Source organism: Numida meleagris, chromosome 1, assembly GCF_002078875.1.
Source record: "Numida meleagris isolate 19003 breed g44 Domestic line chromosome 1, NumMel1.0, whole genome shotgun sequence".
Taxonomy (NCBI): domain Eukaryota; kingdom Metazoa; phylum Chordata; class Aves; order Galliformes; family Numididae; genus Numida; species Numida meleagris.
Genome location: NC_034409.1, coordinates 73,733,304 through 73,756,631, shown reverse-complemented (window position 1 = coordinate 73,756,631; position 23,328 = coordinate 73,733,304). Strand labels below are relative to the sequence as shown.

The window sequence follows — 23,328 nt, the reverse complement described above, 5'->3', positions numbered from 1 at the left end:
TAGTGGATGTTAGTGCAGCGAAGCGGTGGGTGGTGCATTTCAGCAGTGACAGCGACAGTGGGTCAGCTCTGCTGGTGCAAATTTTTACAAGAGCAGCACTCTCGTTCATGGCTGGCAAGAATGCATAGCTAATGGTAGTGACTATGTTGAAAAATAGTGCTTTGTAGCTCTATCAAATATTGGGCTCTTTGTATCTGTTGTACTTTCCTTGTAAATAAATAGGAGGCATTGCTCTTGGAGCAACCTACGTACAATACACATCATTGGCTGTTCTCCCCCAAAATCAAATTCCCCTGAGGTACACATCAGAATTCCCCATCCTACCATATTACCCACAACATCCACCCCAGACCTTGAGCAAAAGTAGTCCCACAGATGGGCTTGCCCAAAGCAGGAATAACTTGGGCTATTTTCCCCGGCATGTTCTTTATTACGTGCGCTATGGGAACTTTATCCACCTCTAGAGTACATAGGGGTTTTGATTAGGCAGTGCCAGCTCAATTGGCAAATCCTCTTGTGTTAACTAACCAAGTGTCCTTTGCTAAATGTGTATCAGTGCTCTCAAAGAGTCCCAGCACCCATTGCTCTCAGAGTAGTCTTTAACAGTCCATTGTATCATTCAGTTTTTTCCATGGGCTGGTATGTGCCTTTTTCCCTACAGATTAGAGAATGAGATGCTGGAGAGCAGCCGCACTTAAAAAGATCTGGGGGTCATGTGGCACAAAATGATGAATTCTTACTCATAATTTTCTAAATAAAATATAAGATACTAGACAGCAGAGGCAGACAAGTAGGGACACATTAGGAAGGAGTTGGGTAAACTAATTAGTATGATACTCTGCATTTTAGCACAATAGTCTAAAGAAAGTTTTCTTTAGGTCTCATGTATAATGGATTTTGAAGTTGGGAGGGATATTTCTGTGCACATGATTGAAATTGTTTTCATTTAAATGAAATAATTGTTTTTTAATTTATTTCAAATAATTAAAACTAAAAGGAGGATAAAAATAACCAGGTTAAGTGCTGCTGTGGTAATAGTGCTGAAAGGAGAAATAGCTGAATTCCCTTGGTTTGTTTTTGACTATGATCCTGCTTTCTCAGGTGTTAATAACGGTCAATTTCCAAGTGAAACAACAGGAGAGGAGAAAAAAGAGTAGCATGGTAGAAGACTGGTCCTCTGATTAGAAATGACCATTGAGAAAGAAACAGCTGTAAAAGACCGTGAAGGGCCTTTGAGGCTTAATGTTGAAGATGAGATGTGTATTTGCTGCTATGAAGAAGAGACAACCAGTGTTGGCGAAGTGTGGAGAGATGATAAAATAGGTATTCAGGAAAACAACTCACTGGCTCTCCTCTGGATTGCTGTGAGCACAGTAGGTCAGTAAGGAGGGCTGAGGATTCAGAAATAGATGTGTTAGGAGGCTAGCTTAAGAGATGAAGTTGATTGATGGGATAGGAAAAGAGAAACCATATAGTGAATGAGACCAGCTGTCAGATCTAATTCAAAACTGCCCCGAGGCAAGTCTGGCAGGCATGACAGGATAAATGACTGCTACCAAGCTGGGACTGCCTACTTTGCCAGCTGTGCCAGTTAGGTGCGAATGTATATTTTCAATGTAGTGATGGGTTGGTCATGGAATGTGCTCTGCAGATGAGGGAAGACTGGGAAGAGAAGGCCGAAAGGGAGAAGGGATGCATGGAACCCCCACAGAAAAACAGGATTCATTTTAAAGTCAACTACCTGGCAGAGTGTTTTGAGAAAAACCATAGAGGACATCCCATTGCTGTTACATGAATAGTTTCTCAGATGCTCTCAAGACAGTTAAACTCTCACTAAACAAGCACCTCTGTGGTGCTGGGGCTGGCTTGTTTTGTAGCAGTTCATCTATGCGAGGTGAAAGCCACATCCCTGAGGTAGCTCCGAAGAGGCCTGTGGGTCAGGCCTGGCTGCAAGCGGCTAGTCGCGGGAGTGCGCTGAGCTGGGATCACCGCGCTGAAGGGCCGAAGTGCGGCTCCGCAAGAGCGCTTGGACCCGGCGGTCGAAGGGGGCTGTACGGGGGCGGGCGGCTGTTAGATCGCCGCCGGGGCTGCGACTGAACGCTGTAGCCCCGGGCTTCCGGCGCGGGCGCTGGCTTCTCATCCGCGTACCCCCATGCCTGGGAGAACAACAGGCAAGCAGCGGCGTTTCCGCGGCTTGTCCACCGGATGAGGCCGAGCCGTCCTGAACAGCGATCGCAACTTCTTTTCCCGACCCTCACCGCCGCACTGATTTCTGGAGGTGGCCGTGTCCCCTCCGCTCCCGGCGCCCCTGCAGCCAAGCCCCCTCGGCTCTCCTCCGGGCTTTTCCTAGCGGCCGCCTGGAGTTTCCTTCCTCTACTCCCCTGTTTGTGGGGCAGCCCGCCCCTACGGGCCTTTTCTTCCGGCCATTGCCCCACGATCCCCCCCCCCCCCTTTTCCCTGAGCACACACGTCCCTGAGCCGGAGAGGGCCGATCCTCGCTGGATTTTGTTCACAACTCCGCCTCGGCCTTTCTCTCGCCTCCCCCTTCTTCCCCCGGCCAGTCCCCTCCCTAACCCTCTTCCATCCTCTACGTTAGACGGGAGTCCCCTCCCTCAGTCGCGTTCATTTCATACCAACTCTCATTCCACGCGTTCCTCATTTACTCCTTTCAAACTCCAGGGAAAATAAAAAGCCTCCCTTTTCCTCCCAAACTCTGGCCCGGACGCTGCCTCCCCCCGCCGCCGCGCGGTCTCGCCGTCCCGCCCGCCGCTCCGTGCTCTTCAGGTAGGTCGGCGGCACTCGCCTGGGGCCGCTTTGTGTGCCCCGCTCCCGCAGCAGCAGCTGCTCCTGCTTAACTCCGGCCCGGCCTGGCCAGGCCCGGCCCGGCCCGGCATTGTTTGTGCCGTCCCCGCCGTCTGCCCTCCTGGGGACCTCGGGAAGGGAGAGTCCCGAGAATCCATTCCGGAGCCGCCCCGAGGGGAACCACCCCGGCAACTTTTTTTCTTCCTCTCTAGCTTGGTGGTAGCGATGCTGAGTGAGGAGCTGATCCACCCGCTCTCCCTGTCCAAAGCCCTGATCTCACCCCTGCGGACTCAGAGGTGGGGATCGAGCAAGAGTGAGAGAGGCATATAGTAATAACTCTTATCTGCTCTTTTGGCAGAAAGTCCTGGAGCAGAAGGAGGATTTGAAGCCGGTCCTCACTGCCTCTGCGGAACAGCAGCTGCTCTTGCCTTTTTCAGGTCAGGACATGCTATTTCCCGACCGCTTTCCCGCGGGGTAGTGGGGAGCGAGTGCCTGCTGGAAAAAAAAGAGTAAAGGGAAGGGTTCGAAGCTGGTCATGTGCGACAGAGGAGACGGGAACGTACAAAGGAAGTGATCAGAAAATTCTCAGTGGAGGCTACTGGTTCCTTTCCCCATTCCGTGCCTGCGCAGGACTTTGGGAACTCAGTGGCTTGATACATCAGCAGAGAGCTGCTAATACTTCTCTTGGAAAAAATAAGTTTCTGTACGTTTTATAGAGTTGATCTGGGGGCGTGGTTAAGAGGAGGATCAGTACTTTTTGTCGTAAGGATATAAATTCTAGTGTAAACTATGGGAAGTGTTTTAGAGAAAAACAAAATTAACAATAATAAGCAAAAACATCTGTGATGTTACATGTGGGTTGTTATAGTGCATTTATAAAAACAGGAGGAAATACTCTTTTTCCTAGACGACTTAATCAGAAGTTAGAAGACTTGAATTTTGGTGGCATGCTTCTGGAAAGGATTTAAAAACAAACAAACAAGCCTCTCCCTCCCACACACTCAGGAAGAAAAAACGAAAAAAACAACCCTACTCCCCCAAATAATTTTTTATCTTGTGCAGAATTTTTTTTTTTTTTTTTTTGAATGGGGGAAAGAGTGCAACAGTGCAGCTCAAGAAGGTATTTTAAGGACTAGGTGAACCAATTTTTGTTTTGTTTTGTTTTTAATCTAACTTGAAGTTATACTCCTGTTACTTTCTAACCTTAAGAGCTGAACTCAGTAGGTCCCCTACAAATAGTCAACACAAAATAACTTTTTGAACGCATGGGGGATGGGTGGCAGGGAAGATTTTTTTTAATTGTTTCCTATGACTTGGAACAGATCTGTTTCCCTTAGACTTTATCCCACTATCTGTGTGCAAACAGTAGAGTATTCACTTGTTTGCCCATCTGTCTGTGAAGAAGGAAGATATCTTATTTTTCCTTCTCCAGGAGGTGGGTAGTATGATAGGGAAGGAATGAAGTGAACAGAAGAAGGGGGAAAAGAGATGTTTTTTTTCCAGGCTAGTGCCATGATAAATCTGCTATACTATTGCTGATACAATTGAAAACTTTTGGTCTTGATAGCTTTTTCTCACTATGGAGAAGTTGTTGGACTGTTTTGTAATGAATACAGAGGATCTTCTTTATTAAGGCTGTTGGATGCCAAGGGACGTTGGCACACGAGGGACTCTTAGTTCACAGACCAAAAGGCAGCCAGCCAGTCAGTACAGTTACCTTGCAGGGTTTTTCTAAATCCTGGTCTGGACTATTCAAACTCAAGCACGTGACAAGCCTATCATCTCTAAACTGGAGTATCAGCTTGTTGTTCTTGCCCCTTGGGTGATCCTGGGATGAATTAGAGAATGAGAATTACTGTTGATAATGGATGTTATAAATTTCTCTGCTCTCCTGTTTCCTGCTACATCTTTTTTTTTTCCTTAAATAATTTTGCTGACAGTTTTGAAGCATTTCAGGTTATTACTGTGGTGTTTTAATGTTCCTATGCTATGGAACTTCTGAGGGAAACTGGTATAAGAATAGTAATGACAGACTCTGAAGAGGAAGATTCCATGGTGCAGAATCTTGCTCGTGGTTTAAAATAAAATAATGGTTGCTGTTGGTTCTTTTACTCAGATATTTGTTTCACAGAACTCAAATACATTATGAAGGTCATTGAAAAGTACAGTTTCTCCAGTTGATGCTTGGGATTATCTCTGGAGTGACACTGTTCTCATTCACAGTTTATCTTTTTTAATGTTCCATGCTTTATTCAGACTGATTCTTTTAGGTCTTGGTTCTATCACAACAGAGTTCTAGGGGTAGATCCACAAATACTTTAGGCTGGCACTGCTGAAGAACTTGTCTGCACAGACTGTCCACTTCTGTACTTGTCTTTCTTAAATTTTTCCTTTGTAGCTGGTGTGGGGTGGTGTGGACACTGACCCAAATCAAAAGAAACACTGTTTCAGCAAGTTAGTTTTCAGCCAGATCTGTTCCCTAGACCAGTTAATCATATGTATGTTCACATAAGTGGGGCTGTGTCTGGAGAAGGGGGTGCTATGACTAGTGGGTTGGGAGTAGGAGAAGAATGGGAATATTTTCCAAGCAACACTGCAGTTTTGTTGCACCTTAAGTAGTTCTTTGGACCACATTTATAGTTTACTACTGTGGTAGTCAAAGGATACCCGTCTTATCTAGACACAAGATTGTATCTTAAGAAAACAAAAATTCCATGTTACCTTAAAAAAAAAAGAAAAGAAAAAAAATATATACACAGTATCCTCACTCAAATTTGTCCTTTGTTCATTTTTTTTTTTTTCCCCTAAATGTCATGCAATGAATCTTCTAGTAGTTTTGCTGGGCAGCTTTTCCATAGCACAATGTATTTTAAAATCAGTAAGGATTTCCTGAAATTCAGGCTAATTTTTTGTTAGCCTAATGCAATAGCTTTTACCTTGGCATGTTTCTGTGAAATTATTGTTTTTCCCTCTCTTTTTGCATTTGCTACTTCTAAGTTATTAGAGATTACCATTGAGACTAAATTTTTTGTATTTTGCAACATCTATTATTCTAGGTCTAATGATTATTCTTAGTACTATTCATTTTATTCAGCTAGTCTGTGTTCCTTTTGCAGAATGTTATGTGATACTCCACGTGTTGGAGGTGATTTATCTTCCTGTGTTGCCTGAAGTGACAACTGAGCACAGGCAGACAAAAGTTTATATTGGTCATTTTGTAGAAGAATGTGCTTTACAGACAAATCTCATTTGTTCGGCTTTCTCACTCATTCATGTGTTTAGCTCCTGCTTCTGGCAGGGCCTTTTCTTTACTTGATTTATCTCTGTTGTTTTTTGTTGTTGTTGCTGTTTTTTGTTTTTGTTTTCTGGAAGTTGATTCAGTTTCTTGGCATTACTTTTTCCAGATAGTCTAATTTGTGTCCCAACCTCCTCCTCCTTCCCCCCATCCACTTCTCTTGTTTGTTTTTGAGCTGTCTTTACCCACTGGTGTTTGTAAACTTCATTCCGTATGATCTGCGAGTTTAATTAACATTTCATTTATTCAGTCTTACATCATTAATTAAGATGTCAGTGAAAACTGGACTATCTAAGATCCCTGCAGCAACACAGTAGATGTCCCCAGTATCTGTTAGTTCCATTGGTATATATCATTATGCTTTTGAAACATTTATTTTCTAGTAATATGAGCAGTACTATCCAAGCCAACTTGAATCAATTTTTCTGCTGTGATTTCCTTAGATAGTAGCAAATGCTTTTCTAAATCTAAACTTATAACATTGTGCACTTCTATTCTTTTTATTCTCTAACTTCATGATAGTTCTATACTCATTTGAAAAAGCAATCAGGTTTATCAAGATTGAACACAGTATTCATAAAGCCATGCTACTTACTGATTGTTGTATGCACCTTTCGCTTTCTGCCCCAGCTTCTCCATTAAGTCTATCAACATGCTAAATGCCTTACACCTTACTTCGTGGAGCCACGATCTAGGAAAGAGCCTTGTAAAAAGTTGGTAATTTGCATGCGTGGAGCTCATTACAAGATATGAGACTTAGATGATTAGAAAATTCATTGTTTTTTGTTGATGTTGTAGTTGGTTTTGTTTTTTTTTCCCCCTCTGCCCCTTGGGTCCTACTTTTTCTGGAGATGATGCAGTCACTCCCCTTTGTTTTTAACACTGTATGAATTACACATTTTCCTGCTAGGGAGGGGCAGGTTTTCCAGCTCCCAGTGCCACTGACTGAGTCATTGGCTCTGTTTTTCTGTTCCATTGTAGGTTTATAATTACCATGTTCTACCTTTGTTAGAATATGATTGCTAAAAGGTAGGCGTTTTTTTCTGCTGTACTGAGACATGAGTGCCAGTGGCTGGTTACAAGCCTTTGAAGCATCTGCTTTGCTATTGCCAAAGGCAAAATAAATTAGCATAGTCCTCAATGCCTTCCTTCAAACAGGAGTAACCATTAATGACAGATGTCCAGACAAAGTCTAATCTCTTGTAACCATGACTGCTGTGCTTTAACTGAAGGAAAAAAAGTCAAGAGAGCACAGAGCATGTGTATACTGAAAATGGAAAGGGAGGGAGGATTTGTTGGTGTTCATCTTATCTGGTCATACTTCTTTATGGCTGGTCCTTGAAACCAGCCACCGATACTGACCTAGTGGGTTTTAGAGTTTCCCTTGGTGTAAAAATCTTGTCAGTTTAAGGAAAAAAAAGAGAGAGGTGTTGAAGAGAGGTTTGCATAAGAAGAGTTTCTTTAAGTACATTTACTGCTTTAATTTATATTTTTAAAGCAAAAAATACTATTTATTTTCAGTTCCTTTATTTGTGAAAGATCTACACAAACAGAACAAAATAATTGTGCAGGGGGAACAATGTAAATTGCTTATTTTATCCACAAGTAAACTAACTGAAAAATAAAGAAGTATCTTTTCCAGCTGGTTTTGTAAGAACTTGCTTTAAAAAGTGGAGTTAGGTCTGTAACTGTCTGTGTCTCTTTAAGAATCTACTTTTCCTTGGCTAGTTGCCCCTGTTCTCCTGTAGATTAATCCAACAGAAGGTATATAAGCTGTTGACCTTCCTAGAAGTGTCTGGAAGGGCAAAGAGAAATCAGAATGTTTGTGCTGTTCTGTGATATCTGAGGGCAAGCTTAACTGGTTTTTTTCACTTTTGCCATTTATTTTTTCTATTTCTTTGATTAGTGATTCCAGTTTGAAGGTTCAGCTTGTACTTACAGGCTCTTATAGTTTTCACTTGCTTTCTGTGAAATTCCTGAATTCTCCTGCTTCATGTTTTAGATGGAGCATGTACTAAAAAGTTGAGATTGTATCTGAATCCACAGAGAGAATGCGGCTTGGTTAGTAACCATGAGTAGGGCTCAGCTTCACCAAGAAGCGTTGAGAAGTCAGACCAGGAATTAATTGTTTATTCTTCACAATATAGAATTGTAGAATCACAGAATTCCTTGGGTTGGAAGGGACCGTAAAGGTTGTCTAGTTCCAAGCCCTCTGCCATGAACAGGGACACTTTCCACTAGATTTGGTTGCCCAAAACCCCATCCAACCTGGCCTTGAACACTTCCATGGATGGAGCTTTCACAGCCTCACCAGTGGTGGGTGAGGGTCATGAAACCATCCAGGGTCTTCACCCTCATAGTGAAGAATTTCATTCTTACATCTAGTCTAATCTACCTTTTTTGGTTCAAAACAGCTACCTCGTGTCCTATTACTACACACCCCGACAAAGAGTCTTTCTCCATGTTTCTTGCAGGCCCCCTTTAGATACTGAAATGCCTCGATGAGGTCTCCTTGGAAACTTCTCCAGACTAAATAACCCCAGCTCTTTCAGCATTTCTTCGTAGGAGAGGTGCTCCAGCCTCTGATAATCTCCATTGCCCTCCTCTCGACCCACTTCAACGGATGGTACAGATGTTTCACAGTTGCACTTTTCTTAGGCATTGGCTTTTCAAAAGCGTCAAAAGATTTTTAAGCTCCTGTCTAACTCCTACTAAAATTAACTAACTCCTAATTGGGACACATGCTTAATTGGTTGACTGAACTGAGATCCCATTTTACATACCTGTTCTGCCTATTTGTATTTTGCTTCTGTCTTGAGGCGTTAGTAAGGGGCCTCTTTAGCCTTGGACTGGGCAGGGAGGCACACAGATTATGCTTGCAACATAGGCCACCTGAAAGCACTGAAGAGGTGGAAATATGACTGTGCTTGTGTCTATTCTGAAGCCTGTCCAGTGCCTGGGCATCTTCTCAGTAAATAACTTTTCCTAATGTACAAACTGAACTTGTTTTTCCATAGCTTTAAGCCATTCCTCCACATCCTATCATTGGTTGAAAGAGGTGAGGCTGAGAGACATCTTGAACAGGAGGCAGGATTGAGAAATAAGAGTTTTGTTTGGGTATCATGAAATGACAGGGCATTATGAGTCCCTCAATTTTGTGTCTTTCTAGTCTTTTCTATCAAATAACACCTAATTTCCAGAAAGTGTTAAACATCAGTCCTGAGAAAAGTGAATTCCTCTGAAGTTAAAACAACTGCAAACACAAAGCACTTTTAAAGTTCACCTTTCTTTGTCTTTACATTCTTGGCAAGATTTTGTCCTCAGTCAAATTTTCTTCACTGAGTGATTCACTTAGGTAGGTCTTTTTGCTATAAATTTTTCAATAGGTAATAGGTATTTTTTTTTTAGTCTGATGGTGAGATTTTCAGAATGGTGGGCGTGGGAGTAAATATTTTAATATTTAAGTGAAGAGCAGCATTTGGTGAAAACGGTAAATGTGATTTATTTCTCCCTCAAGTATGATGTCTCTCATTCCACTTGGTGGGTTGTGAGTAAGGTGAATATACTGAGAATATAAGGTGAATACTTTGAAATTGGGCGTCTAGAGAGTTGCTGAAGTGATGGAGTCAAACAGTGACCCAGAGGAATAACATAAGACAATTTATTGAGCTTTCTAGGTACAACTAATCAACTAGTTTCAGGCAAAATTAGGCAGTTTTCTAACAACGATTAGTAAGCAACTACTTTAAGGCAAATTTAGGCAACAGTTACTACAGAAAATCAACTAAAAGAAGATCAAGGGGAAAGAGAAGAAGAAAGAGAGACAGAGAGATTTAGAGAGATACTACTGAAAATTCCATGATAAGGAATGGGCACAGTTATTGGACTTCCTTCTGGTTAATTCTTCTTTAACCAGCTTGGGGCTTGTTGAGAGGACTAGTGGTGACTACTACTACTAGGATAAGGGTGGCTAGCCATCTTCACCCTATCACAAGAATTTTTTTCTGGAAAGATTGAAACATGTGCCACGTGTCTTAGGAAGTCAGAGAAAAAGTGAGCTCTGAGGGACAGTTCCCACACAGGATATAACAGTGACTCCCCAGGAATTATATAGTTCCATTAAGCAGTGGGGCCAATCTAGGACGTGGCTCAGTAGTAGGGCAACCTGTCTGTGGCAATCTTGGCTGCCCTTGCTGGCTCATTTTCTCTCCCGTCTGAGATGTAAATGGGCCAGATTCTAGCTAGTGACCTTTCATGTAGCCTGTCTGCAGGACCTGTGCGAAGGTTGCCTGTGGCTAAGGATTGCTCTACAAGTTGGCCACTTCTGGAGCACTGGGAGTATAACCAACCGTTGAGTCTGCATATGTGTTTTGTTGTTAGGTTGTGGTTTTTGTTGTTGCTGTTTTATGTTTGTTTTTTCTTTTTTCTTTTCCCCTCATCCTCCTTTCAGGGCATCAAGACTCTGTGTTCTGTCTTCTTTATAAAAAATGTAACCAACTGGGTGGTATGCAATGCCACATCACGTCCTGTTTGACTGCATTATCCAGGGTTACACTGATAGAAGTTCTCCTCTCTCCATGTTTTGATTTACATCACTGTGTTGGATGCTATATCCTCTCTCGTTTCAGCCAGAGCTTAGCTACTACAGCAATTTAAAAGCACTGTTTTGCTTTGCTCAGGAAGTCAGGTGCCTCTTGCACAGCAGCTGCTGCAGGTAATTTCAGTGTAGCAAGCAAACCAAGCTTGATTTTGTGCAAGGCACATATGTTGAATATGATCCAAGGCCAGTAGTGTTTATTCCTTTGTAAACTAGTCTTACACAGTGATAAGACAAAAGTCTCACAAGGCAGTCTGTAGATGTGATGATTATGTTACCTTGCACAATGTACAGTTCTCCTTTTTTCCTTGCCTGGCACTGCTGCCTGTTAAGAGCTTTTTGTTGACCTACAGCATGTAACACCTACTTTAAATGGTTTTAGTGAGAGGATTCTAGTCACAGCATAGTGTCCATGCTGGATAGGAGTATTCACAGGTAATAGCCAGCAATACTCCAGGACTGCAGAAGTCTCAGAGCAAAAGCTAAAACTGTAGCTAGTCTCAACATTTGGCTAAACTCTTAATAGAATGAGTGAGTTGTTCTACCACTGATGCTGGATCTTCTTAGGCAACTTCAAGTGGCACTGGCTCCAGGCTGACTTAATGACTGGTGTGCTACTTCTTGGGCAGCCTAAGTAACTGGTTGCTGGGGTGCTGCAGAAGTGTTTTACCCTGCTACCTAGTTAAGGACTATTTGGTCATGCTGCAGTTGCATCTTCTTTCACTGTAGAGTTCCTTTATGCACGTTAATTATCTCTGCTGTTTTGTCTGCAAACTTTACGAGACCTCAGTTGTTGCTGTATAACTGCTTTCCCACCTTTTCCTCTTACAGTAAACTTTTTTCCCCTGCAGTCATTGAGTTGCACTCCCTTGGAGATACATGTCTACTGACTGCACTCGTACTTCTTTTCCAGAGGAAATAAACTGTTATTACAGTGTCCTGTAGAATTTCCCTGCCTTTTTTCTGTGGTAAGTTTCTGTACTATGTTCTGTTATACCCTACAAAACATATGCGGGCTGCTCCTCCTATTTTATTATATTGGCCCACAACGTCAAAGGCAGATAGATACTGAGGGTATGGCAGAAGATGTTGAACCTTCCTGGTAGTATTCCATTCCATTTTGTTGCCATGCAACAGATGGCAGCAGAGGCACAGTCTAACAAAATGGCGTCTGACATGGAAGTGCATGGGAAGCAAAGGTGTGGAATTAAATTCCTCCATGCAGGAAAAATGGCACCATTGACATTCACTGACATTTGCCAAATGTTGATAGAGACTAAATAAGGGATGTGAGTTCAGTGAAGTGGATGGTGGTGCGTTTCAGCAGTGGTGACAGCAACAGTGGGGCACCTCCACTGGTGCAGGCTTCTACAAGTGCAGCATGCAGGCTCTTGTTCATGGCTGGCAATAATGAATAGCTAGTGGTGGCAATTACGTTGAAAAATAGTGTTTTGTAGCTGAGAATTTATTAAATAGTGTTATTGTGCTACTTGTGTCTGTTGTAGTTTTCATAGAAATAAATAGGAGGCATTACTTTCAGAGCAACCTGTGTATATTCCAAACATTTACTTTCTAAACCCAGATATCCTTGTATGACTTCATTGTGTAAGCTCATTTATTAGCAAGTTCTTAATAGGAAGAACTGGTTGTTGCTGTCTCCAATTTTTTTTGTATAGTACTTCTTTAATGTTCTAGTTTGTGCAGCAGGACCTACTTTCTTCTGGCTGAATTCATTTTTTGAACTTATCTATTTGACTCCATCTGCTGATAGGACATGGAAATATTGTGGTTCAGATCCTCAATAGCAGCTGTAGTTGACTCATGTAATGAAAGTAGTGAATGCCAGAACTGTTCATTTTTGTTTGTACTGCAATAACACCAAGGAATACCTATAATGAGAAGTAGTGCCTGCATCAAGAGCTTGTCCTGTGAAATGAGACATAAGTTGAAGAGACATCTATGGTTAATGGCTCAAGGTGCAGCCAGTGAGAGTGGAACCATGCTGTCAGATTCTAGAAGACTGTGCTGACAAGCATTGCTTCCTGGGCAAAGCGGACAGGGACATCTCTGGTTAGTGGGTTGTATTTGATACTAATTTCAGCAGGGAAAGACAGTCAACATGGAGTAGAGGGGTCTTTTAGATAGAGCAGCTCTAAGAAAACTGAACAACTGGAGACAGCTGGCTGCAGTTTTTCATATCCTTAGGAAAGTATGTTTTTGAGTTGAGCATTTGCCACAAAAACCTAAGAGGGAGCTGTTACAAACAGTAATGACTGTAGAATTGATATCAGAAAGCAGATGTGTTAGACTACAGAGTTTGTTAAAAACATGCTCTCTGTCAGTGAGACATCACTGAAGGGCTTGTGGCAGCTGTCTAGGTCTGCAGGATCTCTGAATCACCATGAGATGCCATGTGTGAAAGAAGAGAGAATTAGCACTGAAATCACCAGCATAAGAACAATTAAACTGAAGCTGCTGGAGCTGAAAGATTTGTGCTTCCTCCATACTTTTGCTTTTCTCTGACCCCAAAGCCTGCTTTCGTGAGCGATTTGTATTAAGAGATAGGCCATGACATAAATAAGAACAGAGATCAAGAGTAAATAAGAAACAGTGTTTGAACAGAGAAATGTAACAAGGAAGTAATGATATAGTGGTGAGGAGATGAAGGTGCTAAGAGGTGCTTGTGTCTGTTGCTGGAGCCCACAAAAAAAATATATCATCTTAGTAAAATAAAGAATAGGAACAACTGTAAGATGAGACAAGAAATATGAGAACCCAGTAGTATAAGAGTCATACTGATGGAATCTGAAGAGAACAGATGTCAAGTGTAGGACCTCTGGCAAGTTTGCTGAAATGAGAAAAGATCAGAAGATGTAGAAAACAATTGTCCAGGGGATTCAGAAGAGGAAGGAACTGGCTGAGTGTGCCTATGAACTGGAATGTTTACTTAGTGATTTCAGAATCAAATTCACACCAAAGAAAAAAAACTTTGTGATTACAAGCTTTTCCACAAGCGGAACTTACAAATAAGCATATAAGTACTGAAATACTTATTGATAGTAGAACACTCAGAAATATATATTTTAAAAACACCATACTTTTAAGCTACCAACTTCTATGTGTTTGGTTTTTGATTGAATGGAAAACTGAAACAAACAGAAAGCTAGATGCTAACTAAAAACCATCTGTATTTTGTTAAAGCAAAGTAGGTGGTAATTAATATTATTAATACCTTTCTTGTATAAAGTATGAGTTTCACCATTACATTGTTTCTACAAAATGCTCTATTTCTGATCAGATCACACTTCCAATGGAAACAGATTTAACTGATAGTTTTTCAACTTCCCATGCTAATAAACCTATTTCCCATAGAATTTGTCTCTTAACTCCTCTATGGCTTTTTTAGTAAGTGGCCACCTTTCCCACCAGTGAGTTCAGACTTCATATCAACAGACTGGGAAACTGGAGGCCTGAAGTGTTCAGCAAAAGAAGAGAGCTACAGACTAGGCAACTCCAGAGCATTTGTCACCTCTGAGCTGAGTGGGATTGCACATTGAGCTTACTATTTAAGCAATGTTATTTAGGAAAATTTCACAGGCTCTTCAAAAGATTAGCGTCTTACTGAAAGAGAGATATAGTGCTATAAGGATTTTAATAGTCTTTTCAATCTATGGAATGTCTTCTAAAGTTATCACAAAGAAGACTAAGTGAAGTTAGTGCCATAATGATTATAGCAATTGGAAAGATCAACACGATGGAAAAGATGTTACAAAAGAGGTGGAAGGACCAGCACAATAGAAAGGTGCTATAAAGGAAGGGAGGTAGGTTGCTCACCCATATCAGAAGATTCTGTGTTCACAGAGGAAAGCTCCACCAAAGAGAGACCTCCAGAAAGAGATCCTTCCTTAGTGGCAGTCAGCCCTTAAATGAGGCCTAAGAGGGATGGAGCCTGGCTCCACCCCTTCTGGTCACACAGGTAAATTGCCTTCACCTGTGCCCCCAGGGCTGACTGCGTCTTTCCTCCAGGTACTCAATCAGTAGTTCAGGCCATGACTCAACAGTTCCCATATAGTGATTCTTGAGGTTTCAGCTAGAGATAGCCAAACATCCTGCTTTATATCCCCATAATAGCATATTTTAATGCTTACTGACCTAGATATTGGTCAAGGAATGAAAAGTAAGGAAGTAACTTTAATATCTTTATAATTTCTTCTCTCATTGTGTTTATATTCCGTGTATTCCCTAGGAGATAACTTTGTCTTCTCGTACGTCTTGATAGGGAATTTGGCTTCAGAACGGAGACTGTAGCTTCCAGTGACTGTAGCTTTGAAAGACACAAAACTACTAAACTGTATGAATCTTTTCACTCAGTGTGGAGCCTGCTGGCTGTTTTAAGACCTACATCTCTAAATGCAGGTTGTACCATGAATACATTTACTTTGACAGACCTTAAGCTTCTTTCTGAACTCCATCCACTTCTCAGCGTGACAGCTGAAGTTAAAACCAGCCTGTGCCCTATGTTTGTGGAGTTCTTGAAGGAGAACTAGCTGGTGTAGTTGCCAAGAAATCCCATCATCTCTGAAAAGTCATGGCTGTCAGATGAATTCCCCTGTGACTGGAAAATGGGTGACTCCCATTTTTAAGAAGGATAGAAAGGAAGACCCAGGAAACTACAGACTGGTGAGTCTCATCTCTGTGCCTGAGAAGATCACAGAAATATCCTCCTAGAAGTTATATTAAGGCACATGCAAAGCAAAGAGGTGATCTGAGACAGCCAGCATGGCTTTACCAGAGGCAGATAGTGTCTGACCAGTCTGGTGGCTTTCTACAGTGGAGTGACAGCACCAGTGGATAAAGAAAGAGGAACTGAAATCGTTTACCCGGACTTGAGCAAGGCCTTTGACATGGTGCCACACCACATCCTTATCTCTAAGTTGGAAAGACAGGGATTTGAAGGGTGGTGAACTATTCAGTGGATAAAGAATTGGTCACAGCCAAGGGGTTGTGGTCAATGACTCCATGTACAGGAGGAGACTGATCATGAGTGGTGTCTCTTAGGGGTCTGTCTGAGAACTGGTGCTCTTCAACATCATTATCAATGACCAAGACTGTGGTATTGAGTACACCCTCAGCAGGTTTGCTGATGACAGTAAGCTGAGTGGTGCAGCTGATAAAACAGAAGGAAGGGATGACATCCAAATGGATCTGGAAGTTGTTGCACTTGGATTGGAGCAATCCTAGATATGTCTACAGACTGGGAGAAGAACTCATTGAGAGGAGCCTTGCCAAGAAAAACTGAGGGGTTCTGAAAGCTTGACATGGGCCAGCAGTGTGTGCTTATGGACCAGAAGGCCAGCTGTATCCTATTCTGCATCATAAAAGTGTTGGCAAGCAGGGTGAGGGAGGTGATTGTCCCCCTCTACTCTGCCCTCATGAGGCTCCATCTGGACGACCACGTCCAGGCTGTGGCCTCTAGCACAAGAGAGATGTGGAGATGATGGAATGGGTCCACAGGATGGCCACAAAGGTGATTGGAGTGCTGGCGTACCTCTCCCACAAAGAAAGGCTGAGGGAGCTGGGGAAGAGAAGGCTTTGCGGAGACCTCATTGAGGCCTTCTGATACTTAAAGGGAGCTTATAAACAGGAGGGCAATCAACTTTTTACACAGGTAGATAGTGACAGGATGAAGGGGAACAGTTTTAAACTAAAAGAGAGGAGGTTTCAATTAGATACTGGGAGGAAATTTTTTTTTACTTAGTAGATGGTGAGGTACTGGAACAAGTTGCCGAGAGAAGTCATGCAATACCTAGTCCTTGGCCAGGTTGGATGGCGTTAACCTGATCTTGCGGATGACAACCATGCCCCCAGCAGGGGGTTTGGATCTATGTGATCTTACAACCCAAGACATTCTATTATTATTTTCATGTGCTCATTAATTTATTCTATTATTCTATAATTTTAATGTGCTTCAAATATAAAGAGTAAATAGGCGTGCTCAGAGAAACGTCAAAAGAACAACAACTGAAACAGAGAGCTTTTGTTTCTATGCCAAGTCAGTCTTTGGAAACCTTACTCATCTCTTCTCATTTCCCAGCAGGAGAATCTCTTGAATTAACCACATTTTTTTTTATACTGAACACCTGGCAGTGGAAGGAGATGTATTAGTGATTGATAATTGGTGATGGAACCAACTGTTACCATTCATTTTAGGGCATCATAAAGTCACATTGCCTGCTTTAGTGCTATTCACAGCATGCTTCAAATGTTTGTCCTAGAGGTCAAGGCCAAATATGAGCTCTCCTTTCTGATCTCTTCACCCTCACAGTTTTTTCTTCCTTCTCATGTTTATTAAAGCACTGAAAATCTATACCATTGGTCAAGAGAATTCAAGTTATCTAATGTAAGGATTGAAACGGATGGATGGACAGTAGTAGGTAGGCTGTACCAGTGCCTCATATATTCCAAACATTCTAACAAGAAATAAGTCTTACAGTGGCTTTTCTAAATTTCTGTGTGAACCATTTGTTGAACTGCTGCATCATGAAGTAAGAAGTGTACAGTGTCTAGAAATTATTAAAATGCTCAGCATTGTCTTATACATTTCCTGAGCATTTGGTGGGCTATTGAGATGTAAAAATCTACTACTGTCTAATGTCATTTAAAGAGCACCAAAACTATCTGAGAGCTAGTGTTGTCAACTATTTTTACAGCTTCACCTTTTGAAATGATAAAATTCTCAAGAATTTAATCTTTTTATTTAAAAATGAGACAAAGCAAAAAACAACTAGTCGTTATTGTCTTGGAGAAGATTTTGTAATCAATAAATCCAAAGAGGTAAGAAAACAGGCTAAAAAGGAGTATATTGCATAACATATTTTTTATCCAGTGTCAGGGAAGTTTCTGGAGACTTGAACCCTGCCTTTTTAAACTTCTGAAGTTGAGCAAATTAGTCTTATTTGTGGTTTATAATAATAATAATTATATATTTAAACCATCTACAGCAAGGAATAACCATGTTTTTTTTTTTTTTTTCCTAGCTAATTTTTTACATAGATCATGTTCAAATTTCTCCTTAGACCTCTATGTTACTGCTACGATATTCCTGAGCTAGTCTGACTTGGTGCTCTCCTCACTCTTTGGTTCAGTGAGAGTTTGATTATTCTGTTGCTCTTGATAAAAGAATTTTTGTGATTTTCTGTCGTTGTGGCTCAGATAATGAAACCATTAAACAACTTTGCAATTAAGGCAGGGGAGTGAGCTTGTGTTCTTAGAATCCATTTGTCTTCTGTATGATTGATTGGAAGTGTCTGTATTGTCTGAATTTACTTTCTGGATAAAAGTTTTAGCAGCTCTGCTTAATGGCTTCAGTCTCCACTGTAAGCGTTTATAAATAGACTACAATTTATGGTTTCAAGAGCTAGCAGCTGCCTGCTTAGGTTCAATGAAATAACAGTTTCAGCTCCTGCCTTGTGGCAGTCTAATAGCTTAAGAATGGTTAAGGATGAAAGGACAGAGGAGCATAGAGAACTGAAGGAACTTGCCAAAGTTTGTTCTGAAGTTGAGCAGTAGAAACACTGTAAGTAAGGAGGACTCTTAAACTGAAGCCTAGTGCCTTATCCTTTTACTCTAGGTGCCTTTGACTACTGCCAGGATGTAACTGTTGAGATTTGGGAGACATTACATTAAACTACCTCGCTCCAGGAACTGCTTTTTAGAAGTGCAGCTCATCCTTGAGAAGAAATCTCAGCGTTAAAAATGGCACTGACTACTAACTTTATTCTGGTGAAACAGCATCTAATTTGTTAATCACTACTTTGCTTTGTGTAGTCTTTCATTCAGACTGAATAACTGTATGTGTGTTTCAGTAAGCTAAATAACACTTTCAAAGTTAATGACTGCAGAGGGAGAAGGAAATTAGGAGATAAAGGCACAGGCAAGAAGGTCGTTTCTGAGGAGAATGGGGAAGAGATGGAGTGTTAATGAACCAAGCAGATACTGGAGCAGGCTTTATAGAAGGATTTGTAGAAAAGGTTTCCATCTCCAACACTAGTAAAAACCAAGCTCGACTGGTTTACTGTTTAAGATAAACGTGAAGTAAAATCCTTCCTCACAGAGATGTCATAGTTCTTTAGTGTCACCTCATTTTTCTAGTAAGGAGAATTTCCAACTGACAGATGGGATATGTTTGTCATCACAGGTTCTGAGTCTGCTTCTCCACGTGGCACCTTGGAGCTTCTAGCTGGCACCATTACCTCCAACGAGTGGAGCTCTCCCGCCTCCCCTGAGGGGAGCAACGATTCAGGGGGCAGTGAGGCCTTGGACAAACCAATTGACAATGATGCTGAGGGTGTATGGAGTCCAGACATTGAGCAGAGCTTCCAGGAAGCGCTAGCCATCTACCCACCATGTGGACGGCGGAAGATTATCTTGTCAGACGAAGGCAAGATGTATGGTAAGGTGAAAGAAAGGACACATCACAGAATGTCTGACAGCCTGCCCTATGCAAGCTGCTGTTCCATGTTCTGAATGCATTCTTTTTTCTCAGGCTATCCCAAATCGATGCAGTTTGTTACCTCAGTTGTATTTAGGAAAATCCATGAAGATTTTAACTAGCATGAGATTCTAAAATCCTGTAAAAATCAGAAAGAATCTGCAAATCAGAAAAAAACTATAGGTTGGATGCTTTTTTCCAGGGAAGAATCAGTAAGATGGGTCCTCAGAGCTGGGCATGCTGCTGAGCTAAATTCTGGATAGATATAATCGTTCCATGGTGTGACTAAGTCTGTCTTTTGAGTTATCTCTTGCTGCTGTCTCCAAAATTCTTTTCCTAACAGGTAGAGGCTCGTGCGTGTGGTGCCACAATTCAGCTCCCAGTCCCCTGACTTGCCCTGTAAACAATGTGTAAGCAGCTACGGCTTGTTACCTAGTCGAAGCTTCAAGAGGGGTAGAAAACAGACCTTTCTGGATGCTCTTTTTTGTTGTAGTTTGCCATCTTTTAGCACAAATGCCTTTCATCTGTGGGTTGTTCTCAGTCCTGAACACGGAGAAGCACTGGTTTACAGCTGCAGCAGAAGTCCAGTTCTTAGGTGGTAGACATGATTTGGAATTTTTGACCCATTCCACAGTTAAAAATTCTTTCTTGATCTTGTCCACAAAAAGCAGATCCGGACTGGAACCTCTAGCTCAGAGTATTGGAAGGAGCCACCTGGTACTTCTGTGAATGTGTACTTCTGAGGTTGAAAGTGCATAGTCTTAATGTTAGAAGTCCAAGGTTAAAACTGTTTCTTGGTGCACTAGCATGGATCTTATGGAGGACAACCCTCTCCTAGTGCAGTCAGTGTATTTTTTTTTTACTTCTGCAATTGAATCTGTCTCTTTGCAGGCCCCTCATGGGAGGCCATGCCCTGAAGTTTCATGTGGAGCACTTAAGAAGTCATTCTGCAGTTTTGCTGTCCACCCATCATTGTTCCCTGAGATAGGGGATTAGGCTGCTCTCTCTGACTGCATCGGTGGGGTCTTCTTTACATAGCCTTATCTGCAGTTGATGGTTTTAATGGTTACATGCATTATTATATTTGTAATTGTGCAATATATGTTCAGTAGGTCTGATCACTCTGAAGTTCCTTACATGTCAATATTCTGATGTAAATATCAATTTCTGATCTATGATACCACTAATACTGTTATGGATGTGCTGTGGAACTGATCCAGCTTAAAATTTACACTGCCAAAAAGGAGGAAAAAGTGAACTTCAATTTGGATAGGCCTGCAGATTTGTTTCACTGCCCAGCTTGTGCTGGAATTTGGAGAAGGAATGGTGGAAGTGGGAATGAGAAGTTATAGTTTAAGTAAGGATAGGACAGCGTCTTTCAGAAGAAATGCTTGCTTAAGATGTTGTTCAAAGTAAAATCTTATTTGACAGTCTACTTTGTGGTGCCTTATGGTAACGAAGCAGAGACAGAGACATGCTCCTTGCTGCTAACAGTTGGCTTTTAAAATTACAGGTGAAACAGTTGTGTTTTAAGACTGTCTTCATTTAATAATCATTCTATGCATAGTCTTTGAACTACAGATTTAGGATTAATGTGTCAGAGGAGCGAGTGAACTGTGTGAGAATTAGCTGGATTTTGATCTGTCATTTTGTAGAAAGTCTCTGTTTAACTACGGTTGTGAGCTGGAGAAAGTGAATAACCTACTTGCAGGGAGAAAAGTCTAGGCTTGGCTCTGGGAGAAGAAATGAACCAGATTTTCTCCAGGCCCTTTCCCACTGCTCCAAACAGGACAGTGTCCCCGCTTGCCTTCAATGCACCTGTTCCCACCATGGATAGTTAGTTCAGTGAACTCCTGACAGAATCCTAGGCCTCCTTTGCTTACTAGTCTCTAGGATCCGTGCCAAGGAAGTGGGGCCCTGTCTGGGATCTGTAGAAAGATATGACCGGACAGGGAGAATAAATATAGTCCCTGATTGCATCTTTACTGTTTATGAGTCAGGTCACAGAATAGGATAAGCTGTATGTGGAGTAGGTCCTGCCTCCAAGGGAAGGTTGTTAGCTGTCCCATGGCTAATTTGCACATAATTCATTGAACCATAGGGGAAGAGTGTTACATAGAACAATATATGCACCTTTCCCTTGACAAATGGAAACTATAAAATGATAGAGTAATAGAATATCTTGAGTTGGAAGGGAACCACAAGAATTGTTGAGTCTGTCAGCCATGTCAGACAAGACTCAGGGTGTTTCTCCCCTCTTTTGTATTAACTGCACCACTTAACTTGGTGTCGTCAGCAAACTTGCTGAGGGTACACTCGATCCCACTGTCTTGGTCATTGATAAAGATGCTGAAGAGCATTGGTCTCAAGAAGGGCCCTTAGGGGACACCGCTCATCATTGGCCTCCACCTGTACATAGAGCCATTGACAACAACCCTTTGGCTACAGCCATGCAAGAAATTATTTATTCACTCAATAGTCTAGCCCTCAAATCCATATCTCTCCAATTTAGAAATAAGGATGTGGTGCAGGACCATGTGAAAGGCTTTGCACAAGTCCAGGTAGATGACATCAGTTACCCTTCCTTTGTCCAGCAATGCTGTCACTTCATCATAACGGGCACCAGATTGGTGAGGCACGATCTGCCCTTGGTGAAGCCACGCTGGCTGTCTTGGATTATCTCCTTGTCTTGCATGAGCCTTAACATCTCTTCCAGGAAGATCTGTTCCATGATCTTCCCAGGCACATAGGTGAGGCTTACTGGCCTGTATTTGCCCGGGTCTTCCTTTCTTCTTTTCTTAAAAATGGAAGTGATGTTTCCCTTTTTCCAGTTGCTGGGCACCTTGTCTGACTGCCACTATTTTTCAAATATGATGGAGAGCGTCTTGACAACCACATCAGCCAGCTCCCTCAGGACCCTGGGATGCATATTGTCTGGCCCCATAGACTTGTACACATTCAGCCTCATGAGGTGGTGTTGGACTTGCTCTGCTCTTACACTGGGAGGGATTTTGCTCCCCCAGCCTCCACTTACAATTTCAGAGACACAAGAGGCATGGGAAGCCTGACTGGCAATGATGACTGAGGCAGAGAACTCATTAAGTATATCAGCCTTCTCCATGTCTGAGGAGGTCAGCTCTCCCTTTTTGTTTATCAGAGGGGATACACTCTCCTTTGCCTGTCCCTTTTGCCCAATGTATCTAAAGAATCCCTTCTAGTTATTTTTCACATCGCTTGACAAGTTTAATTCCATCTGTGACTTAGCTTTCCCGATCCCATCACTGTGCATCTGGACAGCATCTTGATATTCTTCCCAAGCCACCCATCCCTTATACATTTCCGTTTTTTCCCTTAGTCTGACCTGCAGGTCCTTGTTTAACCGTGTTGGTTTCTTCAGCTGCCTGAATTCAGCTGCTCTTATTCTGGGGAATGGGGTATCTGTAGCATTTGTATCAGATAAATCACAGAGTTCAGAGTTAGAATTAATACTTTCTGGTATCTTCAGTACTATCTGGAGAAATGGGAGAGAAAACCTTGGTACCTTTGTGTGATTTGCGTGGAGATGCTTAAGAGACAGGGTCTACCATCAGTAGTGAGGATGGAGAAATAAAAAGTAACAGGCAAAGTTAGATTTAGTTTAACAAAGCATCACTGAAACCTTGATTTATAGGTGAGGAGGTAGAGCTTGTGATAACTGCTAGAGTTACAGGTTTAGCTGTACAGTGTTTCCTTCCAGTGAACAGAAATTTGGCTTTGAGCACCTTTTTGTAACATGTGCTAGAGTTGGTGACTATTTGTTAGAATGATGTTCTGAAGGAGGCAATAGTTCAGGACATGATTTATGAACAGCTAATTCTGTGTTGAGCAGTGTGGGGCAGACAGCTAGGGGCTCTCACCTCTCACGGCAGTGCCCCTCTGTTTGTTAGTTAAAGCCCTGACATGACTGACAAAATATTTTAAGATGTCCAAAACTCAGAGTCTAACAGGAGAAACATAATTAACCGTGTTACCAGTTAAAACCTGCAGCAGGCATTGACTGCAGATTAATTCAACTCTTAATATGAAATAATCTGCTATTATCATACCTTCAGAGTGACCTTCAAAGGCCATTCTGAAGCTGAAAACCACCTGGTAGGTCCTCCT

General features: G+C 41.9%; 1 protein-coding gene across 2 annotated transcripts in view; it reads left to right on the top strand.

Annotated features, from left to right (window-relative positions):
- TEAD4 (TEA domain transcription factor 4) overlaps positions 2,898-23,328 on the top strand; it is a 59,803-nt gene continuing 39,372 nt past the window's right edge. Inside the window, exons 1-2 of one of the 2 annotated variants that reach the window (XM_021394279.1) lie at positions 2,898-3,034; positions 3,161-3,239. Coding sequence is in view for 1 of the 2 variants with exons in the window: in XM_021394268.1 (XP_021249943.1) it covers positions 19,140-19,146 (7 nt within the window). In the remaining variant the exon portion in view is untranslated. Of the gene's footprint in view, positions 3,035-3,160; positions 3,240-11,645; positions 11,663-18,891; positions 19,147-23,328 lie in introns of those variants that run through there. The other variant, XM_021394268.1, reaches the window with a different exon arrangement.